At 39.5% G+C, this 23,589-nt stretch overlaps 1 protein-coding gene across 6 annotated transcripts; it reads left to right on the top strand.

Moving 5' to 3' along the window:
• The first annotated feature begins 4,781 nt into the window (after nucleotides 1-4,781).
• ZNF207 (zinc finger protein 207) lies at nucleotides 4,782-21,218 on the top strand. Of its 6 annotated transcripts, none has more exons than XM_047758898.1 (12): nucleotides 4,782-4,997; nucleotides 6,365-6,491; nucleotides 10,280-10,418; nucleotides 11,965-12,132; nucleotides 12,248-12,323; nucleotides 12,817-12,864; nucleotides 13,919-13,989; nucleotides 16,415-16,572; nucleotides 18,036-18,128; nucleotides 19,084-19,326; nucleotides 20,171-20,330; nucleotides 20,473-21,218. In XM_047758898.1, the coding sequence occupies exons 1-12, from the start codon at nucleotides 4,957-4,959 to the stop codon at nucleotides 20,631-20,633; spliced, it is 1,485 nt and encodes a 494-aa protein (XP_047614854.1). In that variant the 5' UTR covers nucleotides 4,782-4,956; the 3' UTR covers nucleotides 20,634-21,218. The 6 variants fall into 6 exon arrangements, with proteins under 6 accessions (XP_047614854.1, XP_047614853.1, XP_047614856.1 ...); XM_047758897.1 differs by having other exon boundaries at nucleotides 11,962-12,132; XM_047758900.1 differs by lacking the exon at nucleotides 12,817-12,864.
• The last annotated feature ends 2,371 nt before the right edge of the window (nucleotides 21,219-23,589 follow it).

Genomic DNA, 23,589 nt, shown 5'->3' with positions numbered 1-23,589 from the left:
GTGGGTTAACGATCCGGCGTTGCCGTGAGCTGTGGTGTAGGTCGCAGACTCGGCTTGGATCCTGCGTTGCTGTGGCTCTGGCGTAGGCTGGTGGCTACAGCTCCGATTCGACCCCTAGCCTGGGAACCTCCATATGCCTCGGGAGCGGCCCAAGAAATGGCAAAAAGACAAAAAAAAAAAAAAATCTATCCTGGACCTCCCTCTGATCTCACTTCCTATCACCTGCCCTCTTGCTCACTCTGTTTGGGTCACATTTCTTGGTGTTTCTCAATCACTCTAAATTTTCTCCAGTTTGATGGTGGTTTAATGTTCTCGCTCTCTGACTGGAATGCCCCCCAGTGTCCGTGTCTTCTCTCACATCATTCAGGCCTCTGCAGAAACTCTGCTTCCTCAGAGAGAACTTCTTGACTGCCCTCTTCGAAACACATCCCCTCCGCCACTGCAGTCCCGTCAGTCTCTGTCACATCCCCTTATATTGCTTAGTTCTTCTTCATCACACCTATCACCCCTGACATTTGTATTTGTTTACTGTCTGCCTCCTTGCAGCACGTCAGCTCGTTCACCGCTGTATCCTCTGTCCTAGCCCACAGCTTATAGTGCTCAAGAACTGTTGGTGGAATTAGTTTTAAGACTAGGCATTTTTTTCTTGTATGTTTCACCTTACACCATATTAAAGATATTAAAGTACATCTCATGTTAACTTTATTTGATTTATTTATTTATTTGCTTTTTAGGGCCGTACCCACGGCATATGGAAGTTCTCAGGCTAAGGGTCAAATCAGAGCTACAGCTGCCAGCCTGTGCCACAGCCACAGCCACGTGGAATCCCAGCCACGTCTGCGACCTACACCACAGCTCCTGGCAACACAAGATCCTTAGCCTGCTGAGCGAGGCCAGGGGTCAAACCCGCATCCTCATGAATACTAGTTTGATTCGTTATTGCTGAGCCATAATGCAAACTCCTTGTATAAACTTTGTATAGAAAAACAAGTTACCATTTATTGAGCATTTACTATCTTCTCATTTAAGTCTCACAACCCCATGAGGTAGATACTATTATCCCATTTTACAGTGAGTAAACCAAGGGCAGAACTACCTAACTTGTCCTTGGTAAAATAGCCAATAGGTGTCAGAGTGGCATTCAAACCCACGCCAGCTCTAGAACTCTTTAACACAAAATTGAGGATATCTTGTTGACCTAAAAGTATGTTTTGTAGTCAGTTATTTGGACAATTAATCTCAAGGTTGTTTTGTCTTTTTTTGTTTGTTTTCACTTCTTTAGGTCTTCTTTCTTAGAATAATATTTTGGTTTTTCAGAGTGTAAGTTTTGAACTTTTTTTTTTTTTTTTTGTCTTTTTGAGATTTCTTGGGCCGCTCCCAAGGCATATGGAGGTTCCCAGCCTAGGGGTCTAATTGGAGCTGTAGCCGCCGGCCTACACCACAGCCATGGCAATGCTGGTTCCTTAACCCATGGAGCAACGCCAGGGATTGAACCTGCAACCACATGGTTCCTAGTCGCATTCGTTAACCACTGTGCCGCGACGGAAGCTCCTAAATTTTGAACTTCTGTTGTTAAATTTATTCCTAATATTTATTCTTCTTGATGTTATTGTAGATGGAATTGTTTTCTTTTGGGGGGTGCCACAACCATGGAATGCAGACGTTCCCCAGGGTAGGGCCTGAACCTGCATCACAGCAGTGACCCAAGCCACAGCAGTGGCAATGCCGGATCCTTAACCTGCTAGGCCACCAAGGAACTCCTGGAATTGTTTTCTTAATTTCATTTTCAGATTGCTCGTTGCTAGTGTATAGAAGTACAATTGATTTTTGAATGTTGATCTTGTAAATCTTTTTGAAATCTTATTAGCTCTAGATTTTTAAAAAATATATTCCTTAGAATTTTCTATAGACAAGTGTATTCATTTTCTAGGGTTGCCATTAGCAAAGTACCACAGACTGAGTGGTTTAAGCAACAAAATTTGTTGTCTCACAGTTATAGAGGTTAGAAGTCCAAAGTCAAAGCTTCTGAGAGCTATAGGGGAAGAGTATGTTCCAGGTTTCTCTCTCTGCCTTATAGTGATCTTCTTCCTATGTTTCTTTATATTGTTTTCCTTTTATGCCTATCTCTGCATCCAAATTTCCTTTTTTTTTGGCTGTACCTGTGGCATGTGGAAGTTCCCTGGCCAGGGATCAAACCCACACCACAGCCGTGACAACAGCCAAATCCTTAACTCTCTGCACCACCACCACCAGGGAATTCCCCTAATTTCCTCTTTTTATAAGGATACCCATCATATTGGGTCACCCTAGTGACCTCACCTTAGGCTGACTACCTCCCCAAATAGAGGCACCAAGGGTTAGATTTCAACATATTTTCTTTCTCTTTCTCTCTCTTTTTTTTTTTTTCTTTTTTCGGGCTGCATCTGCAACATAAGGAGGTTCCTAGGCAAAGGGTTGCATCAGAACTGTAGCTGCCGGCCTACACCACAGCCATATCAATGTGGGATCCGAGCTGCACCTGCGACCTCCACCACAGCTCACGGCTATGTGGCTATGCTGGATCCCCGACCCGACCCACTGAGCCAGGCCAATTATTGAACCCACATCTTAATGAATACTAGTCGAATTTGTTTCCGATGAACCACAATGGCAACTCCTCAATGTATTTTCTTGCAGGCTTTTTCTTCCATTCACATGATCATGCCATCTGTGAATAGAAATGGTTTTACTTCTTTCCAATCTGGATTCTTTTACATCTTTTTTTTGCCTCATCACCCTGGTTGGACCTGCAGTACAATGCTGAATAAGAGTCGAAAGAGTGGATAGCCTTATGTTGTTCCAATCATCTTCTTTGTTTTTGTTTTTAATAGAGCACTGGGCATCATCTAAAATTATCTTATTTTTTATTTTAGGAAGAATGGATAAAAGACTTCCTATGACCACTGCCCAACTTCAGACAGTCTCATCTCTTACTTAGATTACTGTCACACTCTCTATGACCAGCCTCTCAACTTCCACCAATCCACTGTTCTCACTGGAGCCAAAGTGATTTTTCTAGAACTCAAATCTAATTCAGTTCCATATTTACTCTGTGACCTTGGGTAAATTACTTCAACTCCCTTAAGCCTCTTCTTCATCTGTATTAACCAGGGTGATAATAATGGCACCTATATCACAGGTTATGTTTTTTTAGGTTCACTTTTTTAATAATGATTTTTATTTTTTCTATTATAGTTGGTTTACAGTGTTCTGTCAATTTTCTACTGTACAGCAAAGTGCAGTCACAAACGTGTGTGTGTATATATATGTACACACACACACACATTCTTTTTCTAATATTATCTTCCATCATGCTCCACTACAAGTGACTAGATATAGTTTCCAGTTCTATACAGCAGAACCTCATTGCTTATCCATTCCAATGCAAAAGTTGTCATCTATTAACCCCAGATTCCGGGTCCATTCCCCTCCCCCCCCCTCCCCCGTATCACAGGTTGAGACAAGTAATGTAAAACCTATCACCTTGTCTGGCACAAGTAAGTGCTCTATGGATGTCTGCTAGTATTTTTTCCTTTTAATAATAAAATCTAACTTACATTAGTGATTACTTCTATATGCAAACTGTTATAAGTCAGCCAGAGGAAGTTTAAGCGGCTTGCCCAAAGTCATGCAAGTAGGCAGTGACACTGGTGGAAAATGAACCCAAGCACTGGCCTCTGAACTACTTATACACTTGCTTGTGTTATTTTCCAACTGCCCTCTTAAAACTCTTTTGTTGCTTCCCAGATTTCACCATGAAATCCAACTCCTCAGACTGCTAGAGAATCTCCAGAAGTCGCCTTTGCCAGCTTCCCTACCTTTCTCTTGTCATCAGACCATTCATTATGAGCTCCAACCCTACTACCTCTAGTTGTACTATCTATCTCTAGTTGTTTCCCGGTGCTCAGCCTCAAAGACTTGCACTTTTTCTTGGGGGTGGGTCTTTTTTAGGGCTGCACTGGCAGCATATGGAAATTCCCAGGCTAGGGGTCAAATCTGAGCTGTAGTTGCCAGCCTACACCACAGCCACAGCAATGCCAGATCCGAGCTACCTCTACGATCTAAACGACAGCTCATGGCCATGCGGGATCTTTAACCCAGTGAGCGAGGCCAGGGAGGGAACTCGCATCCTCATGAATACTAGTAGGTTTCGTTATAGCTGAGCCACAAAGGGAACTCCCAAACACTAGCATTTTTTTGGCCCTCGGTTAAAAACCTTCTCCTCTCTCGCTTTTCCCCATCCACCCTTCAGGAAACCTTCCCTCACACCCCAACGCCAGTGCTCTGTAAACAGTTCCCCACTTCTCAGGTCCCCAGCACTTCGTATTTCCATTACCGCGCCGAGCACGCTGCGTCCTTTACTCATGTCACCAATCTGCGTTACAAGGCAGACTGCAACTTCTTTGACTTAATGGTAGAGAAAAGTCCCACCCTACAGAAAGGAGGAACCCGGACAATGAAACAAAATGAAAAACTGGGCACTGTCTCAATTATCCTTTGCTTGTAGTTTACTTTCAATTACATTTGTAACCTTTTCAGTTTCTATTTTTTCTTCTTCTTCAGTTCGAGAATGTCTCTGCGGCGTCCCTAGATCACCGAAAATAATCCGGCAGAGAACAAAACACGCGGCAGGTAGAAACCCGGACCGCTCGTACAGACAAGATGGCAGCCCGGCCGTTGAGTCTCCACCCATTCAGGGCGGAGGCCTGCGTCATGTGACCCTCCCCTGTCTGGCACCGCCTCTCGCCGCAGTGCCTGACGGGAGGCAGAGCAGCGAGCGAGGGCGTCGGCCATTTTGTGGCTGTTTCCTGTGGGACGTGGTGGTGGCCGTTGGGTCGGAAGAGCGAAGCGATTTTCGCTGCGTTTTTCCTGCTTGTTTTTTCCTCCCTTTGTTTTTTCGGTCGGTACGGCGCAGTTATGGGTCGCAAGAAGAAGAAGCAGCTGAAGCCGTGGTGCTGATATCCTTTGTCGGTTTGAGGTCGAGGCCAAGCGGGGGCGCCGGTTGGCGGTGACTGGGACGGGGAGGCCTGGCTTTGGCCTATGGCGGAGAGTGTCTGGGATCTAGGCCGCGGGGTCGGTGGTTTGGTGGCTGGACTCGCGTTTGGGGAGGCTTCTTGGAAAATAGGATCCCTAGGGCGAGAGGCTCTGGCGGTTGTGGGTCGTCGGACCCCGTGACTCAGGAGTTTCTTGCTTTAGTGCGAGCGTGGACCCACTGGGAGGCGCATGGACCCCTTCACCAAGGACAGTGTTCCCTGAGGACTCTCCTGCCGCACTCTTGTTGTTTTGGTGACGATTCAACAAAGGGACTTTCTTCCAGTATAATAACGCTGATTGACTGTGGAGGACTGGGGAGAGCTCTCGTAATCTGTCACCCACTTTTTCAGGTTTTTTTTTTTTTTTTTGTAGAATCGGTGGTTTAGTAAAAGCTTTATGTTAGTCAACCCTGATTTCGAACCCCAGGCTCCCCTCCCTTTTTTTCCCCCTTTTTTCCTTCCGAGGGTGGAGGGAAGATCAAGCTTCCGCGCCTCACCCACTGGCGCCTTAATCCTCTAGAAGTGTTCTCTTATAGGGTGGGGTTTAAATCAGTCTTTATAGGACTGAAAAAATGCCTCTTTGAAAAAACGTGGCATCCTTTTAATACTTGCCTTCGGAAGCATTAGTAAGTTATACGTTGAAATTGGATTTAACTACTGTTTTTTACTGGAAAAGGTTCATTCTACGTACTGCATTTACTTACATAATAGTTGAAAAATGGTTGCGAATTTTGTGAAGTGCTTTTAGGAAAGTCTGACTAGTAATGAGGTAACAATTTTCTATTGTAACTCGTCTGTGAGTTTGAATACATTTCTTGGCAACATTCGTACAGGCAACTTTATGGATTGTTCATAGGAAATTGTGTCATCTTTATTCACTATGAACTTTTTTCCAGATTCTGAGTAATATTAAAATATTGAATTTTAAATATTAGGTAAATTCTTAATATTTCTATTATTTTTATCTTCTATTTTTGAGTTTTTGTCGAGATAAACTTTGGTTTTCACATAAATCTCTGTTAAACGCGGGAATTTTGACTAAACTATTGCTTACTGAGATGTATTTGTTTAGCAGTGGTGAAGAGATACGGAATTCCAGGACATTGAAAATTCCAAAATTCGTGGCAGGTTAATCCTTAGTTGTATAATAAATATCAAAAGCAAAGTTTAAAAAGTACCCTTTTGGTTTTGGCTGTTCCCACTTTTAATGTTATTGCTTTTATATGACATTTTTTTTTTTAATAGGAAGTGTCCTTATTGTGCTATTTTTGTACCTTAACAATAGTGATCAGGTATTGTAATAGAGATTTTGATGATGAAAAAATCCTTATACAGCACCAAAAAGCAAAGCATTTTAAATGCCATATATGTCATAAGAAACTATATACAGGACCTGGCTTAGCTATTCATTGCATGCAGGTAAAGGGTTTTCTGTATTTTTAATCTCATAGTTGGGAAACAACATGGGGAAAAAAATCTTTCTCTTTGATAGCTGTAGAGGTTCTTTTGTTCATTGCAAAAAGACTTAAGATGACCAATCACCTTTAAAAAACAAACTTTTAGACATCAGGAAGATAAACAATTGATTTTTTATATCAGAGAGTATATATTGGTATTTTTCTTTAAATTATTGAAAATATGTTTAATCTTGGGTGACAGGTTGAGATCACAAAGTATTTACTCAGTACTTGGGTAGAGAACAAGAATTTAAATTTTGTGGGCTGTACCACCCGTTCTAATCCCTTAAGAACTAATACATAATTAACAGGCCCTTAACTCACAGCTATTGAATGATTTGTTATAATCTGTTGCCTGGGGCTAGGTTTATTTCAACCATTTATTCCCTGGACCTCTTTTGGAGTGGTAGCATTGTGTTTTCATTTAATAATTCCTAAATTTCCTGAGTTCTCCCTTACTAGGTAGGTAAGTTTTGTAATTTATACTTGTAAAGATTTAATAAGTACTTTTATGTTTTATTCAACATTATTTCTTCTACTTTTGCTAATCCTAGAGCTGCCTGAATTTTTGCCTAATTGGACCCTAGAGAGATGTGAGATGAGCAAATCCCTATTCATTGGAAACTACTGTTGGTAGGAGGCAGGGAGGTAAATTAAAACAAGTCATTGCTTCCCCAAGTTTAAAAATAAGTTGATATAGATCTTTTTCTCTTCAGTTTTGTCACTATAGCAATTCAGTATCCATTCAAAAATATGAGAGCCTATTACATGCTAGATCAACAGTTTTCCACTGTGGTTGTCACTGGTTGCTTGTGGCTGTTTAAAAGAAAATCTAAAAATTAGAAGTCCAACTCTAGCACATAACTGCATTTCCAGTGCTTAGCTGCATGTGGCTGGTGCATGACTGTATTAGATTGTACAGGTGCAGAACATTACCATTTATCACAGAAGTTTCTGTGAGACAGCACTGTACAATGTTTTAGGCACTAAGTGTACTGGAGTGAATAAAACAAAGTCATCATTGTGGATTTTAAATTTACATTGTAGAGGAAAGTAACTTATAAATATTTAATTTGTCTTATGCTGATGAGTGATAGAGAAAACTAAAATAGGGGGTGGGCGATCGGGCAGGGGCACACAAGATAGGAAAGGTCAGAATGAGAAGCTGTCATCTGAGCAGAGATCTGAAAGGAAGTGAGGGAGAGAGAGCTTGAGGGAAAGGGCAGCAATTTGCTACTTTATGTAAGAGGGCTTGTAGGTGATGGACATTTTCTTTAATTCCAAATGAAATAGGAAGTTTTAGTTGAGTTTTGACATGCTTTGAGACACTTTTTTTTTAAAGGGTCATTTTGGCTGCAGGGTTGAGAATAGACTGAGGCTGTAGTGAGACCACTTAGGAGACTGAAGTATTGCGGGCAGGGGGTGGTGGGGACAGAAATCACAGTTTGCTAATGGATTAGATGTGGAGTCTGAGAGAAAGTGAGGAGTGAAGGATGATATGAAGGTTTTTGTTCTGAGCAATGTGAAAAGTGAGTTACCATATTCACTTGGGCCTTGGAGTCCACAGGCACAGACCCTGTATCTGATAGGGAGGGCTAACTGTTACACCTTTTTGCATCCTCAGAATTTGGTGGTGGTGGGGTGGTGGTCCTGGAACCATTTTCCCCTTGGTATTGAGGGACTGAAATGTGGAAATGTATAGTGAAATTTGGAAAGCTGCAGAAAGACTAGGCTTAGGGATGAGGATATCATCTTATGTTAGTTTTGAGAAGGTCTGTAGAATATACACATGGAGATGTCATAAGCAGTTGAATCTACAAATCTGCAGTTCAGAGAGGTTGGAGCCAGAGATAGAAATTTGGAAGGATACAGTATGAAGATGGCTATTTTAAGCCATGATACTAGATATCTTTAGGGAGTAGAATTAGATAAAAAAGAAGTGCAAGGCTTCCACCTTGGGCCACTCCCAGCATTTAGAGGTCAGCAGATTAAACCAATCAAAAGAGATTGAAAAGATAGGAAAACCCAGAGAATAGTACCATGGAAATCAAATGTAGTGTTTCTAAGAGTGAATTGTTTTAACAGTCAAATGCTGGTGGTAGGTAAGGTAAGCACAGGACCAAGATTGGATTAAGCAGAGTGGAGATCATTGTTCACTTGCCAAGAGTGATTTCCTGGAATGATGAAGATGAAAAGCTGATTGGAGTGCTTTCAAGAGAAAATGAGATAGAAAGTAGAGGCACTCTTTCAAGGAGTTATAATACTGAGAAGAGCATAGAAATGGAGTGAAAGTTGGAAGGAGATTTGATAAACTGTTAGTAATATCTTTAATTGATTAAGTGCTTCCATTTATAAGTTCTTAACTAATTTCACGGCAACCTGTGAGGCCTGGCAGATAAATCAGACACATCCTCACTTTTATAGATGATTAACCTAGGATAGTAGTAATTTTGATACTTCATGTCAATGCTTGCTCCCATCTTTTCAACCAAGACCATCCTAATTTCTACCATGTGAAAGTCTAAGAAACCTCATTCTGGCTGTACCGCAATGAGGGGATGATTTTAAGTAAATCACATTTTTTTCTCTTTCCAGTACCTTTTAGTTAAGATATTTGCTCTTACCTTCATCATTGAGCAAGATAGTGAAAACTAATTAATGTTTATGTGATCGTAGTTAGATTTCTTTAAAGAACATATGAGTTACTTCACCTGCATTCATCAAGAAAAGTATTCCAAAAAACCTAGGAAACAGGATGATTAAGTCACTTCTGTTGGGTAGCTTTATTCGTGGGTCTTTTAATCACAATAAGATACTTTTATTTTTTTAAATTTATTTTTTTATTTTTTTGGTCTTTTTAGGGCTGCACCCGTGGCATGTGGAAGTTCCCAGGCTAGATCCTTAACCCATCCTTAGCCTTATCTGTGACCCACACCCCAACTCATGGCAACGCTGGATCCTTAACCCACTGAGTGAGGCCAGGGATCAAACCATATCCTTATGGTACTGGTCGGGTTTGTTTACACCTGAGCCATGACGGGAACTCCAGGATACTTTCTGAATTTATGTCACTTTTAAAATCTTTGAGGTGCTTCTCTAAGAAGAAAACTTTAATTATCTTTCTAGAATTCCAGGAAGGTGTCTCGGAAGGAAGAAAAATTGAGTATTACTTGGACAAATATATCCAAGTCACTAGCCTAAATAAGTGGTTCTCAAGCTCGAGCATACGTCAGAATCACCCTGAGGCTTGTTGGATAGATTTCTGGTTCCACCCAAAGGTTTCTTACTCAGGCACGGCCTGAGAACTTGCATTTCTAATAAGCTTACAGGTGAAGCTTTGACATTCTTTTTTTTTTTTGTCTTTTTGTCTTTTTGCTATTTCTTTGGGCCGCTCCCGCGGCATATGGAGGTTCCCAGGCTAGGGGTCGAATCGGAGCTGTAGCCACCGGCCTACGCCAGAGCCACAGCAACGCGGAATCCGAGCCGCGTCTGCAACCTACACCACAGCTCACAGCAACACCGGATCGTTAACCCACTGAGCAAGGGCAGGGATTGAACCCGCAACCCCATGGTTCCTAGTTGGATTCATTAACCACTGAGCCACGACGGGAACTCCTAGAACCAGTCATTCTTTACTAAGTGGTCTCTGAGTAATTTGAAATTATGCTTTAAAATATTTTCATGAGGCACTTTTGTCTGTCTAATGTAAGATTTTTGTTTGTGTGGGGTTTTTTGTTTGTTTAATATTAGGTGCATAAAGAGACAATAGATGCTGTACCAAATGCAATACCTGGGAGAACAGACATAGAGTTGGAAATATATGGTATGGAAGGTATTCCAGAAAAAGACATGGATGAAAGAAGACGACTTCTTGAACAAAAAACACAAGGTAATGCTATGCTTTTTAAAAATACAGCTTCAGTAGTGAAAGTATTATTACTTCTTTCAAGTATAAATGTAATAGTAGGTGTTCGATTTAGAATTCTAATTTTGAATTTTTTAATGTCTTACGTTTGAAGATTTATTTATTTTATGGCCATACTTGTGGCATATGGGGATTCCCAGACCAGGGATTGAATCCCAGCAGTGACCAGAGCCGCTGCAGTTGGACTCTTTACTCACTTTACCACAGTTGTATTTTTGATTATTCCATACATTGTATTATAGTTTCACTCATAACTGAATTCCAGGTGGATTTAGTAAGTATCAGAGGCCTGGAGTTCCCGTCGTGGCACATCGGAAATGAATCTGACTAGGAACCATGAAGTTGCAGGTTCCATCCCTGGCCTCACTTAGTGGGTTAAGGATCCGGTGTTGCCATGAGCTGTGGTGTAGGTTGTAGAGTGGCTCGGTCCTACATCGCTGTGGCTGTGGTGTAGGCTCTTTCAATCCCTGGCCTGGGAACGTCCATATACGTGGGTGTGGGCCCCAAAAAGAAAAAAAAATACATATTGAAAATGAAAGTAGGAGTTCCCTTCGTGGCGCAGTGGTTAACGAATCCGACTAGGAACCATGAGGTTGCGGGTTCGGTCCCTGCCCTTGCTCAGTGGGTTAAGGATCCGGTGTTGCCGTGAGCTGTGGTGTAGGTTGCAGACGCGGCTCGGATCCCACATTGCTGTGGCTCTGGCGTAGGCCGGTGGCTACAGCTCCGATTCGACCCCTAGCCTGGGAACCTCCGTGTGCCACGGGAGCGGCCCAAGAAATAGCAGAAAGACAAAAAAAAAAAAAAGAAAATGAAAGTAGCTTGTTTTATGAAAGTACTAATCATAAAAAAAATTTTAGCACTGTGTTTGACTTGGAATGTGCAGTTCTGTCCTGTCTAAATGATAGGAATTGTTGTTAATATGAAACTGTTTTGAAAAGCATTAAGGAGAGTCGTCAGACCACTTTGTCGTAGTTTTTCTTTTTGGATGGAATAGAGCTGGTTTTTTAAAAATAACAGTTGATTAAGGAAAATTATTTTTACATGCTGTAGAATAGGGAAAGGATGTTAGTTAAACTTTAATATAGATTGGAAAAATATTTGAAGAGTAAAGAACAGTGTTAACTGATTTTTGTGTGGGTTTTTTTTTTTTGGTCTTTTTTAGGACTACACCTATGGTATATGGAGGTTCCCAGGCTAGGGGTCGAATCGGAGCTGCAGCCCCCGGCCTACGCCAGAGCCACAGCAATGCCAGATCCAGGCCGCATCTGCGACCTACACCACAGCTCACGGCAACACCTGATCCTTAACGCACTGAGCAAGGCCAGGGATTGAATCCAAAGTCTCATGGTTCCTAGTCAGATTCATTTCCGCTGCACCACGACAGGAATGCCCTGAAAAAAAAAATTTTGTTTTTTTCTTTTTAAAGAAAAAAAGTCTCAGGAGTGTCTTAAACTAGCTTAGTTTTTCTTTTTTAGTCTATGAGAAAAGCTAATTAAAACTTTTTTAGCAGAGAGTCAAAAAAAGAAGCAACAAGATGATTCTGATGAATATGATGATGATGATTCTGCAGCTTCAACTTCATTTCAACCACAGCCTGTTCAGCCTCAGCAAGGTTATATCCCCCCAATGGCACAACCAGGATTGCCACCAGTTCCGGGAGCACCAGGAATGCCTCCAGGTAGCACGTGAAGGTTTCTTATAATTACATTCTCAGGTCTTTATTGATACAGTTGAGAAGTATTAATTTTTTCCTCTTAACTCTTTGTACTTTTGATTGAAATTCTTGCTTATAGGCATACCTCCATTAATGCCGGGTGTTCCTCCTCTGATGCCAGGAATGCCACCAGTTATGCCAGGCATGCCACCTGGGTAAGAAAACTCTTTAATTGGTTTGTGGGCTTGTGCCTAGTAATGATCTTTTCAACTTGGGTGCTATATGAATTAAATGTTACTTCGCTTTTTTTTTCCCCTTCTAAAAGGTATGGGCTCTAAAAGTATTAAACTTATCTAATAAAGGAGTCTACTAATAAATTTAAGGAATATAATTTGCCTCTACAGAGTAGATTTTTGGGTTTTAGGATGTATGTAGGCAGCCATCTGCTTTAATTGCATCTGATGTAATTAAAGTGGTTGGTTGTAGATTGAGTTTGAGATTCAGAACTGTCCATGACACTTTGTAGTTGTGACAAGAAGCAAACTCTGTAAATGATTTATTTGTCAAATCATCAAGAACTAAAATATGAGGTGCTCGTGCCCATCACTTTTACTTAAATATTGTTGGATGTGAGAGGTATACAATACACTTTCCCACTGTATTTTGAAAATCACAGTTAGATTTTGATTTTGTCATACATTTTCACAGATTGCATCATCAGAGAAAATACACCCAGTCATTTTGCGGTGAAAACATGTAAGCATCTCATTCATAATGTAATTCAGGAGGTATAATCATAATGTCATTTTTTGTGTGTTTAATGATATCTATTCAGTTGAGTTCAGACGTTTTCTAACCTTCCTCTCTAAAACTTCTAAAATTTGCAAACTTAATTGACACAGATCTCTTAAATGAGGGAACTAAAACATCTGTGAGGAAATAGTAATAGACCCATATAAATAAAGCATTTTCTAATTGGCTGTTTCCCCAAACTACTAAAAGTAATGGGACTTATAAAAAGGGTCAGTATTTAAAAGAATATGTATTTTGCCAAATTACATGCTTTATTATTATAGAAGGTAATCGAATTCTTCGAATAAAATCTGTGGAAGAAGTTATTCTTCTGATAAGAGTCCTAAATCAAATATTCACAAGCATATAATTTTTAAAGTCAATTGGACACTGGTAATTTGAAGGTGAGCTCTTTTAAAGGAAAATAAATATGGATTATGTTTCTAAGTCATAGTTTAGTGTTAGGTAGTTCTCTACATAAGAAATAGGCAGTCTTGGTTTACTTTTGATTCTTTTTGATGTTGATTGTAGTTTTTCTGTACCCCTCCCAAAAAAAGGAAATCTTTACTCCGCAGAGTACATTCAGTATTTTCCTTTTTGAAAAAAAATTCTGACAAGGCTAAAATATTAGTTCCTTTTAAATTATATTCTGTGGATATTTTCCCAGTGAGACAAAAGGTGGTTTTGCTTTCCAGTTACACACATTTTAGATAAGACTTCTTGTTTATATTAAGAAGAGTATAGTAGTCTTTCTCAGTGACTTTAAATGTATTAGAATGTTCTTTTAACAAAGACAATTTTTTTCCCCGTTTTATTGGTAAACCCAAGAGTTTGCTGGATCTAGGGGATTAATTTTGATAGGACTATTTTAGTGTGCTCTGTGTTCTTTCAGCTTGATTGATTTCAGTGTTAGAATTAAATTCAAGTCTTATTGTTTCAGGCTTTAGCCAAAATATTTTTTTAATGTTTTATATTGTTAATTAACTTTAGTTGTCTCTTGAAATTTGCTTTCTAATAGAATGATGCCAATGGGTGGAATGATGCCACCTGGACCAGGAATACCACCTCTGATGCCTGGTATGCCTCCAGGTATGAAATGCTAGACAGCTACCTTTTTGATATGACATGTGCTTTACTCTTTTGAGTGTTTTTAGACAGTAGATTTGGGCATTAGTGCAATGTAATTTTAAAAATTCCACAGGTGGAGTTCCTGTTATGGCTCAGCGGTAACAAACCTGACTAGTATCCATGAGGATATGGATTTGATCCCCGGCCTCGCTTAGTGGGTTAAAGATCCAGTGTTGCCGTGGGCTGTGGTGTAGACTGGTGGCTGCAGCTCTTATTTGACCCCTAGCCTGGGAACCTCCGTAAATTTCCACAGGTTAAAGTTACTTGGAGATGTGGTAAGATGGACTCTCTTTTGGCTGCACCTGAAGCACTAGGAAGTTCCTGGGCTAGGGGTTGAATCCATGCCTCTAGCAGCTATTCAAACCACTGGAGTGGTGCCAGAGTTTTTATTTTTTATTTATTTTTTACTTTATTTGCTTTTTTAGGACCACATGCACGGCATATCCCAGGCTAGGGGTCTAATCAGAGCTACAGCTGCTGGCCACAGCCACAGCAGTGCAGGATCTGAGCCACGTCTGCAACCTACACCGCAGCTCATGGCAAACGCCAGATCCTTAACCCGCTGAGTGAGACCAGGGATCGAACCCGCAACCTCATGGATACTAGTTGCATTCGTTAACCACTGAGCCACCACGGGAACTCCTTTTTAATCCTAGCAAGTTTGGTTTGCAATCCATAGCAGACTTGGATGTATTCAAGTGATAGTTGGTGTAAAAGGAAGAGGAAATATAAAGCAGCAGCAACAAAATTTGAATAATTGGCAGTGTAGCCATTAAATTATAGGCAACAGCTTCACATACATTGTACCCTGGGGTAGTTGTAGCCATTTAAAGAAATATAGAAAAATAATGTCAGCAGGTTAAGGATCTGTCATTGTCACTATTGTTAGTTTGATCCTTGGCCCAGGAACTTGCATAGACTGCGGACACAGGCAAGAAAAAAAAAAGAAAAATAATGTGAAGTCAGTAAAAGTTTTGTTATGTTGAGGAAGTTTAAAGAATACACTAGTGGTGCATTTTAGGAAATTTTATTTAAAGTATTTGAAGGAATAACTTAGTTTCTGGAATAATTTTTATGGGTATATGACCTCTGACCTCTTACTGTAGTTTGCATTAGAGGTCAGGAAATGTCTGTTAGATGTAATAAGTTTTATGCATCAGTAATATCAATAAGCCTAATTGTTGCTTTCCCCATATACAGGGTCTCTAGTGGTAGCTTTCACATCCCAAAATTCTGAAGAGACATAAAGGAATAGAAAGTTTGAAGCAAAATTGTTACAAGGCGCAAATCCCTTACGTTTTTTGGATTTCTTTGAGTTCAGCAGTCATTTGTTAGTAACTCTGTAGTATAGAATCATTTTTAATATAGTGGGGAGTTTTTTGTTTGTTTTGTTTTGTTGGTTTTTTTTTTTTTTTTTTAGGGCTGTACCCACGGCATATGGAAGTTCCCAGGCTAGGGGTCACTTGGGGCTTATGCCACAGCCACAGCCAGCTCCAACTTGCATCTGCGACCTACATCACAGTTCTCAGCAACACGATCCCAGTGAGTGAGGCCAGGGATCGAATCCGTGTTTTAATGGATCCTAGTTGGGTTTGTTACCCCTGAGCCGAACAGGAGCTCCCTGTTTTTGTTTAATAGCCGACTTACAGCAATACTAGATCTGAACTGCATCTGTGACCTAAGCCGCAGCTTGCTGCAATGCCAGATCCTTAACCCAGTGAGTTAGGCCAGCGATCAAACCCATATCCTTAGGGAGACAATGTCTGGTCTTTAACCCACTGAGCCACAATGGCATCTCCAGTATAGTGTGTTTTTGGTTTTTGTGTTTTTTGTTTTTCTTTTTCGACTGCCCCTTGGCATATGGAGTTCCTGGGCCAGGGATCAGATCTGATCCATAGTTGTGAAGTAAGCCACAATTGGGACAATGCTGGATCCTAAATGCACTGCACCAGGCTGGGGGTTTAACCTGTGTCCTGGTGCTCCCAGGATATCACCAATCCTATTGCACCACAGTGTTAACTCCCAATGTAGTGTGTTTTGTTTTTGTTTTTATCTTTTTAGGGGCGCACCCGCAGCGTATGGAGGTTCCCAGGCTAGGGGTCTAATTGGAGCTGTTGCTGCTGGACTATGCCACAGCCACAGCCACACCAGATCCAAGCCGTGTCTGCGACCTACACCACAGCTCATGGCAATGCCGGATCCTTAACCCACTGAGTGAGGCCAGGGATCAAACCCACAACTTCATGGTTCCTAGTCGGACTCGTTTCCGCTGCGCCATGATGGGAACTCTCCAATATAGTGTTTTGTAATGGCAAAGTTTTGGGGGAAGTTTCTTTTCTGAACTACTTGAACAGCCGGTTCCCACTCCAATGTTTCTTCTCTGCAGGTATGCCCCCACCTGTTCCACGTCCTGGAATTCCTCCAATGACTCAATCACAGGCTGTTTCAGCGCCAGGTATTCTTAACAGACCACCTGCACCAACAGCAACAGTTCCTGCTCCGCAGCCTCCGGTTACTAAGCCTCTTTTCCCCAGTGCAGGACAGGTAAGGTGAAATCCCTGAAAAGGAGTGTGCTTATATTTAAAGGTAAAGTGCAGTTGCTCACTGAAATCTTTGAAATTGTCAGAGGTCATTGTTAAAAATTAGAATCTTTTTAATTAAATATACTAAGAAGTGGCCTGTTTTTTTGCATGTTTTTACATGGTGATTTCCTCTACTCATATTGGATGGAACCAGCGATAGTGCATGTTAGTTTTTCATAGTTGTAAACTCTCGATTATTCTTAACTTTAGTTAGAAATGAAAGTTTCATTTCTGAGAAGATAAAAGTGTTAAGTGGTCCTCCTTTACCCAATGAGCTATGAGTGGAATGAAACCAATGTCAGAGATGAAAATCCTAAGATATTAGCAAATTTTTAGGTTCTTCTTTAGTCTAGAATAGTGACAAACAGCAGTGCTGTACTGGTGCTGGAAGGGCATCATTTAATGACTTTTGACCTAGTAAATTTGTTTTTCATACTGTTTTTTTTTGTTGTTGTTTTGTTTTTTTAAGAACTCAGGAGTGGGAGTTCCCATCATGGCTCATTGGGTTAAGGATCTGGCGTTGCCGTGAGCTGTGGTGTAGGTCGCAGATGGGGCTCGGATCCCATCTAGCTGTGGCTGTGCTATAGGCCAGCAGCTGTGGCTCCAATTTGACCCCTAGCCTGGGAACTCACATATGCCATGGTGTGGCCCTAAAAAACAAAACAAAAAATGAACTCAAGCAAAAAATAATTCTCTTATATATAATGTATATAATGGTTCTTAGTTTTGCTTCCCATCCCCTACTTTTATTCAGAATTCAGCAGGGTATCAACTCATTGAGAATTAAGATCGGAGGAAAGTTCTTCATTGTTTACCTTAAAATTGTCAGGAGTTCTCTGGTGGCCTAGTGGTTAAGGATTTTATGTTGTCACTGTTGTGGCTTGGGTTTGATTTCCTGACCTGGAAACTTGTATGCTGTTGGCACAGCCCCCCAAAAAATCCTTTAGATGTTTTATTTTTTCAACTTTGTTTGTTTGTAGTTGCTCAGTTAAAAGCATTACTTTTTAAGTGCCTTTTAAGCACATTAACTTATGTTTTCAAGGTAGGGGGGATTTTGATTACTGAGAGATGAAGTTTTGACAAAAATTGTAGACTTTGATAGAGAATGATTGAAATGTCAACAGTAATGCATCAGTATTCTCAGTGTTGAAATCTCTTAGGGCAAAACACATTAGTTTTAGGGGGAGAAATCTTGTGGTTAATTAGGTTTATTGGTATAAATTTAAAAGAAAATTTTTTGAGGCTCATACTATCACTTGGTTTATTGTAAATACATTAACTGCCTGCCTCTATATAAAACATTTGATTGCATTGTAGTTTGCATTTACAAAAATGCAATCTATGCTGAAAAAAAGTCTACCACATGGCTTATTTTCACCCATTTGTTTGGAGACTTTTCATTGTTTCCTTTCTTTTATGCTACAGATGGGGACACCTGTCACAAGCTCAAGTACAGCTTCATCCAATTCAGAAAGTCTGTCTGCATCTTCTAAAGCTCTGTTTCCTAGCACAGCACAAGTACGCAGGAAGTTGCAGTTTAAAATTGTTAAAATGGCTTTATAACTTAACCCTTTGGACCCTACTTTAAAACTAAATCTTTTCCCAAAAATATACTATGTTTAATTTTTTGAAAGTAAATTTAATGGCAAATAAATCAGTGGTATTTGAAAATTTGAACTTCATACTAATGTACCCCAGGCACCTATGGTTCTAAAGGGTTAAAAAGCATGTATGCAGTAAATGCATTATAGTGGCCAATGGTTAGCCTGATGCATGATTAAGCTATTTGGTTTTATGCTGTTTAATCTAATGCATCACATACAATGTAAGGAAATTTAGTATTCTTCATTTGGTTCTAAAAGTTGGCCTAGTTTACATGTTGGAGATGTTTAGTGTTACGAAAAGTAACACATTTATTACTGGTAACTTTTAAGTATAAAAAACTACTAAACCCTTTCGTCCACCATAATCATCTAGCCATTGCTAATTGGGAGGGCCTTGTGTTACTATTTTAAAGAATACCTCTGAAGGACATGCTTTTAATGTGTCACCATTGATAATTATTATTTATGCTATGCTTAGTAACACATTTATTCAAACATTTGTATTCTATAACTGGTAGATTAACCAAGTAATTTAGAGTGGACAACGTATGCTATTCTGTTATGTTAACTATATTTCATCAATTGAGAATAAATAGCCTTGTAAATTAAGTCATTTTTGATGAGGAGATAGATGACATCTGAGAAGTTACATAAGTAGTCTTGTTTCCACTGTTGTGTTTTGGATGTGCTTTGATTTAGAAGCTCTTGATATTGTGTGTTATCTTGAATCTTGAGGATCATTAATGTTTACTTTGTTTTAATTTAAAGTTTGATCCCGTATTGAATATTGGTCACTTTTAAGTTAAATTGGTAATAGATATATTCAGTTTTGTGTTTTGAAGTTTTGTTGATGAAAGATTGTTTTACAGGCTCAGGCGGCTGTCCAAGGACCTGTTGGTACAGATTTCAAGCCTTTAAATAGTACCCCTGCAACAACTACAGAACCCCCAAAGCCTACGTTCCCTGCATATACCCAGTCTACAGCTTCAACCACTAGTACAACAAATAGCACTGCAGCTAAACCAGCAGCTTCAATAACAAGTAAGCCTGCTACACTCACCACAACCAGTGCAACCAGTAAGTTGATCCATCCAGATGAGGATATATCACTGGTAAGTTATTTGCATGTTTTTTTATAGCAGTTTGATTGAGTACTGTTGTAGCAGCTGTCCATTTGAAAAGTTTTTAATTTTTATACCAATGGTCTGATCTGATTGAATGCTTGCTGAGTGATTTTTACCATTTTGGTTTTTAAGAACCACAAAAGTGCATGTTTTGATCATAGATACATTCTCTCTCCTCCCCCCAGACTATTTCTAAGAGAAGACAATGAGTTAGGATTTTGACTTAAAAATTATTTTAGGAGTTTTAGTTCCCATTGTGGATCAGCAGGTTACGAACCCAGTTAGTATCCATGAGGATGTGGGTTTGATCCCTGGCCTCGCTCATTGGGTTAAGTAAGGATCCGGCTGTTGCTATGAGCTGTGGTGTGGTTGCAGAAGTGGCTCAGAACCTGCGATGCTGTGGTGTAGGCCTGCAGCTGAGCTCCATTTGACCCTTAAACTGGGAACCTCCATGTGCTACACTTGGCGGACCTAAAAAAATTAAAAATCAAAAAAAAAAATTATTCTAAGTTAGACATAAATTTGTATAAATTTGTAAATTAATTGAACATTTAAGTGTGAAATAGAATCTATAGATCCCTTACCTTCTTCATTACACAATTCTTGTTGAAGCAATTTATAGTTCCTGGAAAGTTGTTTAAATACATCATGTTTCAAATATAAAAACAGGGTTTTTAAGACATCAGGATTTTAAGTAGTTGGACAGGTGTGTGGGGCAAAAGTAATTGATATGTAAGGGTACATTTAAAAATTATTCTGTAAAGACTTGCCTTTATGCTTAATGACTCTCTGCATTTAGGTGTTTCACATTTTGCTTATTTTTTATTCCTAGGAAGAGAGAAGAGCACAGTTACCTAAATACCAACGTAATCTTCCTCGACCAGGACAGGCTCCTATTGGTAATCCACCTGTTGGCCCAATTGGGGGTATGATGCCACCACAGCCAGGCATCCCACAGCAACAAGGAATGAGACCCCCAATGCCGCCTCATGGTATTCCTTATGTTTATTGTATCTAGTGAATTTTCTGAGTATACATATAAGACATTTATTTGCAAAATACATTGCATTTAAAAGTACAATGCACAGACTAACTCAATCTGTTTTTTTGTTTGTTTTTAAATGTGTTTTTTAGGTCAGTATGGTGGTCATCATCAAGGCATGCCAGGTTACCTTCCTGGTGCTATGCCACCATATGGGCAGGGACCGCCAATGGTACCCCCTTACCAAGGTGGGCCTCCTCGACCTCCGATGGGAATGAGACCTCCTGTAATGTCGCAAGGTGGCCGTTACTGATCTTACTTCATCCAGTCTAATAGGTTTGGAGATTAAACCTTTTCTCAACTTGTGCTGTTTATATAGCCAAGCTTCCGTCAATAAGGCTTCATTGTGACTTTAACAAACATTATCTTCCCACATACCAGGAACTATTGGACATTTATTTTACATGGGAAAAATTATTTGGAATAATAAAGCAGGAACTTTTCCTGAAGTTGCAATTTATACTGTATGGCTTCTTTTTCATGTTTCATCTAGGTTTTTAGAAGTGAAGTATAGTAAATTTGGTTCGTTATATTGTGAAGGCGCTGGAATTACATGAACATACCACCTTAATAAAGGCAAGTTCTGTAAGCTTACATTGCTATTTGTAAAGTTATGCCTTCACAGCATTTCAGATGCTGTTGGACTTCATGTCCCCAACCTAGCTTGGTGAGGGCTGTAACTGTCTCCAAGTACCTGTACATTGGAAGTCTGAATGTGTAACGATATTTAATGTATTTAGAGTTCCTCATGTTGCAGGGTTTAAGAAATCTGACCCACCAAGGTCATGTGACTTTTCTGTACTGTTAAACTTCATTGTAATAAAATGAGAGAAAAGTTTATGCCTTTTTATTCATAACCCAGCTGTGGACCACTGCCTGAAAGGTTTGTACAGATGCATGCCACAGTAGATGTCCACATAATAAAATTCATAGCTACCAATGCAGTTTTGATATATCATTGGATTCTGTCTTTGACTTGTAGGTTGTTCCTTAGCTGCATGTTTTAAACTGGACAGTATATGTAGAATTGTGTGTTAGTCCTTCAGTTGACAGAAAAACTTAGCTATAGCGTATGAGTCGTTAACATGGGTATGAAATCTTTATATTGTGTTACCTTTCCACCCTGCTTGGTGTCAATACGTGGTAGATATTACAGATACCTAAAATGTAAACCTTAATATTCCCTACTTATTGCTGATGATGTTTAGAGCCTAGTGCCAGACCTATTCATTGCCTTCTGATTACTTTTGAGACTGAAGTACTGTGTGGACCTCAGAAGCTTTCAGGTGCAAACTTCTAGAAGCTTAGGTGCATGCAGTAATAGCCTTTTGTGCTGTTAATATATTCTAAGTGTAATGGTTAACAGATGAATTTAAATTTTTTTATTTTATTATGTTCCCATATTATTACATTATTTCTTTGACTATATAGCTACTTTCTGTTATTAAGCCTAAATGGCTTTTTCCTGTTAACCTTTTCACCCTTGGAAATCTGACTGTTGAACTGTATTCTTGTGGAGAACTTTTCTGTAGAGATGTTTGCTATTATTTAAGTATCTTGTATTGCAAGTCTTATGTAATATAACAATAGCTCTTGTTGACCTTTTTTTGGCATCCATTTTTTGATCTCTTCTTTTGCAAAGTAGTTTTATGGTTATTTAAGTATCATATGACCTATATACAAAGTGTAATTATTAATATAATGAACTCTAGTTTTTCTTCAATATGAAGTTAAGACTTCTAAGAAAATGATGTTTTTTTATAACCTTTATGAGAAGGTGTAGGTAAGAGACAGAGAATCTGAAATTTTGTTTAAAAAAGAGAGGCTTTAACCTTATAAGAAAATACTGAAAGATGTTTATCATAAGAGTCTGTATGTAAGTTCCAAAGCTGAGTGCTATTAAATCTCCTCTTTTGCTCCAGTGGTTTTTATAGCTCCTGTCCTGTAATATCATTGAGGTTCAGAAATTTCCGTAGTTTGAAAAGTCAACATCCCATTATCACCAAGAATGCATTTCTTCCGCCAGCAGCCAAGCTTCTACTCTTTTTCCCACCAAACTACTGCCTACCCAGATAGGCTTGAAATTAGGCATACGCTTAGATTTAGCAGCATGTTTATCATACTGCCAAGAAGTGCTGAAAATGTTAAAAGGTAAAAATGGCGTAATTTAAATTTAGGATGATTAATAGGAAGTGTTCTTCCAAACCAAATGTCTCCTTCCAAACCAGATGTCTCAAGCGTTTCATGTACAGGCCTGTCAACAAAAGTACAGGTGGAATGTGGCAATGAGGGAGAGGGGAGCAGGAAGAGAGAAAAACGGGTTGGTGATGTTTCAGAAATCATGCAAAGCTTTATTTGCATTTAATGCAGAGAGAACCAGTATATCAAGGTTCATTGCTTTCTGAGGTCTGAAAGTAGAAAGTACTGTCACATTATAGGAAATACTACATGATAGAAGCATACTTTTAGTTAGAATGCAAAATGTTATGCATGGCACACTGTCTTTTGCAAATTGTATGCCTCAGGTAGTGTCCATTGGGATATTTTTAATGTGTTACTTGTGCATGCATCAGAGCATAAGCTTCTAGAAAATACCTTTTACCTAACTGCTTCTGGGGTCCATAGTGTGTGGATAAATCATGCGTGGAGCAAATTACGTTGAAATAACTTAACTCTTACTTTGACTTAACGCTTTCTCAAATAATGGAGTTGAGTTGAAGTAAACTTTATCCTCCCTCACAGAAGATAACTTTTGGGACTTGGTATATGCAGGCAGGCATTGCAATTGCCATTTCAGGAAGTTTTAAGATTAACGGGGATGCGAGCTTTGGCTCTACCTTAGGTCCATTGTTAGCACTTTTTAAAAAAAACAAAAGAATTTTGTCTGGCACTAGTTTCTATTTGTGTAGCATTATACTGTTGTGTGACAACAAGATCAGCAGGTGAGGATCAACTTTTGAGTAACTGCTGGACTATCGTTTGATTTGAAAATATTTTAGCAGTCTCACACATTTACCATTAGGAGTGGGGTAAATATTCTTTGAGCACTATTCCACTGATCAATTACATATTGGATTTAAATTCAGTTTAATTAAATTTAGTTATCAGTGGGGGGAGATTTCCAATAAAAGTATGGGCTCAGAATGGACTTACAGTGGACAATAGTTTTTTGGTTTTTATTTTTATTTTTTAAAGAGCTGCTCTTTTTT

Source organism: Phacochoerus africanus, chromosome 14, assembly GCF_016906955.1.
Source record: "Phacochoerus africanus isolate WHEZ1 chromosome 14, ROS_Pafr_v1, whole genome shotgun sequence".
Taxonomy (NCBI): Eukaryota; Metazoa; Chordata; class Mammalia; order Artiodactyla; family Suidae; genus Phacochoerus; species Phacochoerus africanus.
The sequence above is the reverse complement of the archived record's forward strand: the minus strand, read 5'-3'. Positions and strand labels throughout refer to the sequence as shown.